General features: G+C 36.7%; 1 protein-coding gene across 1 annotated transcript; it reads right to left on the bottom strand.

The window, feature by feature from the left end:
* LOC109832063 (very-long-chain enoyl-CoA reductase-like) lies at window positions 189-2,658 on the bottom strand. The gene is made up of 2 exons (XM_020399510.1): window positions 1,391-2,658; window positions 189-785 (listed from the first exon to the last, which is right to left on the bottom strand). Exons 1-2 carry the CDS (start codon window positions 1,715-1,717, stop codon window positions 306-308), a joined length of 807 nt encoding a protein of 268 aa, XP_020255099.1. The 5' UTR covers window positions 1,718-2,658; the 3' UTR covers window positions 189-305.

A 3,094-nucleotide genomic window follows, 5' to 3' on the forward strand; every position in this document is an offset into this window, starting at 1 on the left:
TTTCGGTAGGTTCGACCTGAAGACGCCTCCCGACTCGGACTGGGATTGTTGGAGGGGTCGCCAGTCCAGTCGGATTGTACCTATACTGGGTTGGGTCTCCTGTTATACGACATGATCCGCTTGACTGACACGTGGCCAGTTTCAAGGGTTTATAAAACTTGTGATTTTTAGGGTATAACAACTTCTGATAAGTCTTAACCTTCAACATTTGTTCCTTATAAGAAAACACACTCAACAACACTATAATAGTCACACAAAAAAAAAGCATACTATGCATACAACATTAAACCTTTGACCAAGGTATCTTAGAAAACAAAGGGCACTAAAGCCTTGATCTCTCTAGGAAACTGATCCTCAAACTTAGAAACATACCACCTCCTCGTCGCCAAACTCCTCCCCATCAAATACACCACCGTCCCCGCTGTAAAGCAAAACGCGTACGCTGTTTGTGCAATGAGAGACAACCCGAAGAAAACAATGATCTCAAAGAGATAATGCGGGCAGATCACTAGTCCAAACAAACCTCCGCTTGGTATTTTATAGCCCTTTTCATCCTTTCCTCGGAGATTTGCAAGAAGGAGGTGATGATAGAAGTTGCCGAGGATGCCAATGATGGAGAGAAGAATGCCTGGGTATTTTAAGTCGATAGCGGGTTCGCGTATGGATTGAGATTGAGAGAGATGTTGCGTGTAGATTATGTTAATTGTGTTGATCGTGTAGCTGGAGGATATGATGATGGTCGATAACAGTTGCATCCGGCCGCTGTATTTGTGAATGAACAATACCTGAAATATCGAAATAATATCAGGGATATAAGTCAAGCATACAATTGTTGGTCATGAGGATAGATTTTTTTTTTTTTGGCTCTAACTTGCAACATCAATTACAAGTTATAAGCTAGAGTATACCAAACAAACAATTTGAAATTTCCTCGCATGTGTGTCACAGGATATGAGAAAGCTAAAATGTATTTGGTCAAGCGTCGACATATTTAGAAGTACAAGTGTTGGGTTTGTTTACTAAAAAAATTTGGATTAATTTGAGTGTTTGTGAAGCTAGATTGTTAATTTTTCTGCAAATAGAGAAAGTGAGAAATGTGTTAAAAGGTGTTACTTGATGAAAGCTACCTTAAATGAATTAGTTTTTTTTTTTTTAAACTGTGTTTTCATAGGGAGATTTCTGTTTTAAACAATAACATTCGGTCATGAATTTCTCCTTAGAAATTTTTTTTTACCAAAAAATTTTCTACTAAACTAGTACTGGTGAGGTTTTTACCAAAAATTTGTACTTATAAAGAAGAAAAACTGAGAAAAATATGGATAACTTATATAATTTACACAATATATTTTTTTATTCTAGGAGCTAAAAAAATAAAACCAAACATAGTTACCTCAAAGACTCTCTTGAAGAAATGAATGGCGAGCGCCAAACTAACCAGCTGAGCTCTGAGACCGACCACCGCACCAGGCAAAAAGAACGAGGCAGCGGCTGCAACTGCTGCAGGCGCATAGAGAATCAACATCCCTGTTCTGCTCGACAGCGTAAACTCATTCTTCTTCTTCTTTATACTAACGTTCCAAAACTTCGAGTAACCGAGGTGTTGCCCAAATAGCTCAGATATCCCGAAAAAGCTCAAACCGACGATATTGATCACCGACATGCAAGAGATGAAGATCGATGAAGGTGGTGACAATATAAAGCTCGAAAAAATCGACATTTTTTGTTGGTCTAGTTTCCTCTCTTGTTCTCCCCCGGCTTGTTCATCTTTCAAGGAGATGGTATTTAAAGGTAAAGCTGTTAAACAAATCTGCCGACCAAATCATGTGCTTTCAAGTTTACGCACATTTTTTAGATGGAGAAGAACCGCACGGAACACGCATTTGTTCTCCCCCGGCTTGTTCATATTTGTTTCCTACCTAAGAGTCCAAGAGTCAAATTCCTTTTCTATCTTTTTATATTGTATATTTAAGAAATAAAGACATCGAGGCTATCAGATACGAATAGAAATGTGAGCTCAGATTCAGACTATAGGTCAAAGTTTATTTCGACCATGGCTAAATATCATAACAAACCACCCCTTAACTTTCCAAATATCAAAAAAAAAAAAAAACCTTAAGTTTAGGGGTTATCAGAAAACCCCTTTAACTTTGATATTTTATCAGAAAACTCTTGATTCAGGGGGGTTTCCGATAAAATCTGAAAGCCAAAGGGTGGTTAAGTTTAGTTAATCTGCATTAGTGTGTCATAATAGAACCGCAAACTGTTTATCGGTATAACAAAGAAAGAAAATCATGTTAGAAACACTACTCTTAAAAGCAAAATGTTTCATAATGAAAAACATCTATAGCGACCTGTTAATAGGAGGTGAAAAATAAACAAGAGAAAGAAGAATTATATCCAAAATAAGGGTCAAAACTCAAAACATTTTCCTGATCGAGCAACTTTGATTACTTATCTGATACTTGAACAATACCTTCCAAAAAAATTAAAAAAAAAAATTGTCAACTGCTTTATAATACCTACACCTGAAGAATCTGAAACCATCTGGACAAAAGATATTTCACAAGAATCTTGCAACATAAAAAAACAAATGCATGCAGTTTCCATATAGTTTCTGCAGCTCTAGGACATCTCTATTACTGATGACATTAATAATGGTGTTGAAGTATATAATTGAATAACGAGAGAGAGAGAGAGAGAGAGAGAGAGAGAGAGAGAGAGAGAGAGAGAGAAGAAAGACGAGAGAGAGAGAGAGAGAGAGAGAGAGAGAGAGAGAGAGAGAGAGAGAGAAGGAAGAAATAATGATAAGTGATCCCAGTCTTTCATCTTTTCATAAGGCTAGCTTCAAGAGATTAAGTTGAAAAATGATAGCATGAGTGTCCAAAAACTTGGCAAATAATAATACCAGAAACTTGTGAGCATAAAAAGAAAACCTCCTGTAGTATCTACGAATCATCAAAGCAAAGTTATGGCCATTTTTGTTCAAACAGGATAGAAAAATAAAGCAATTGCAGTCCAACAGAATTACCTCACACAAATTTGCTATACATAAAAGGAAGGTAAAACGAATACATACATTAAGCCAAATGTTAGC

The sequence above is a fragment of the Asparagus officinalis genome, chromosome 3, assembly GCF_001876935.1.
Source record: "Asparagus officinalis chromosome 3, Aspof.V1, whole genome shotgun sequence".
NCBI lineage: Eukaryota > Viridiplantae > Streptophyta > Magnoliopsida > Asparagales > Asparagaceae > Asparagus > Asparagus officinalis.

What these genes read in the sequence shown, in the direction of transcription:
- LOC109832063 (XM_020399510.1), bottom strand. Translation starts at nt 1,717, where the DNA reads ATGTCGATTTTTTCGAGCTTTATATTGTCACCACCTTCATCGATCTTC. An exon ending in TCTTCAAGAGAGTCTTTGAG is followed by an intron (nt 786 to 1,390) that starts GTAACTATGTTT and finishes TCGATATTTCAG; the next exon opens with GTATTGTTCATTCACAAATA.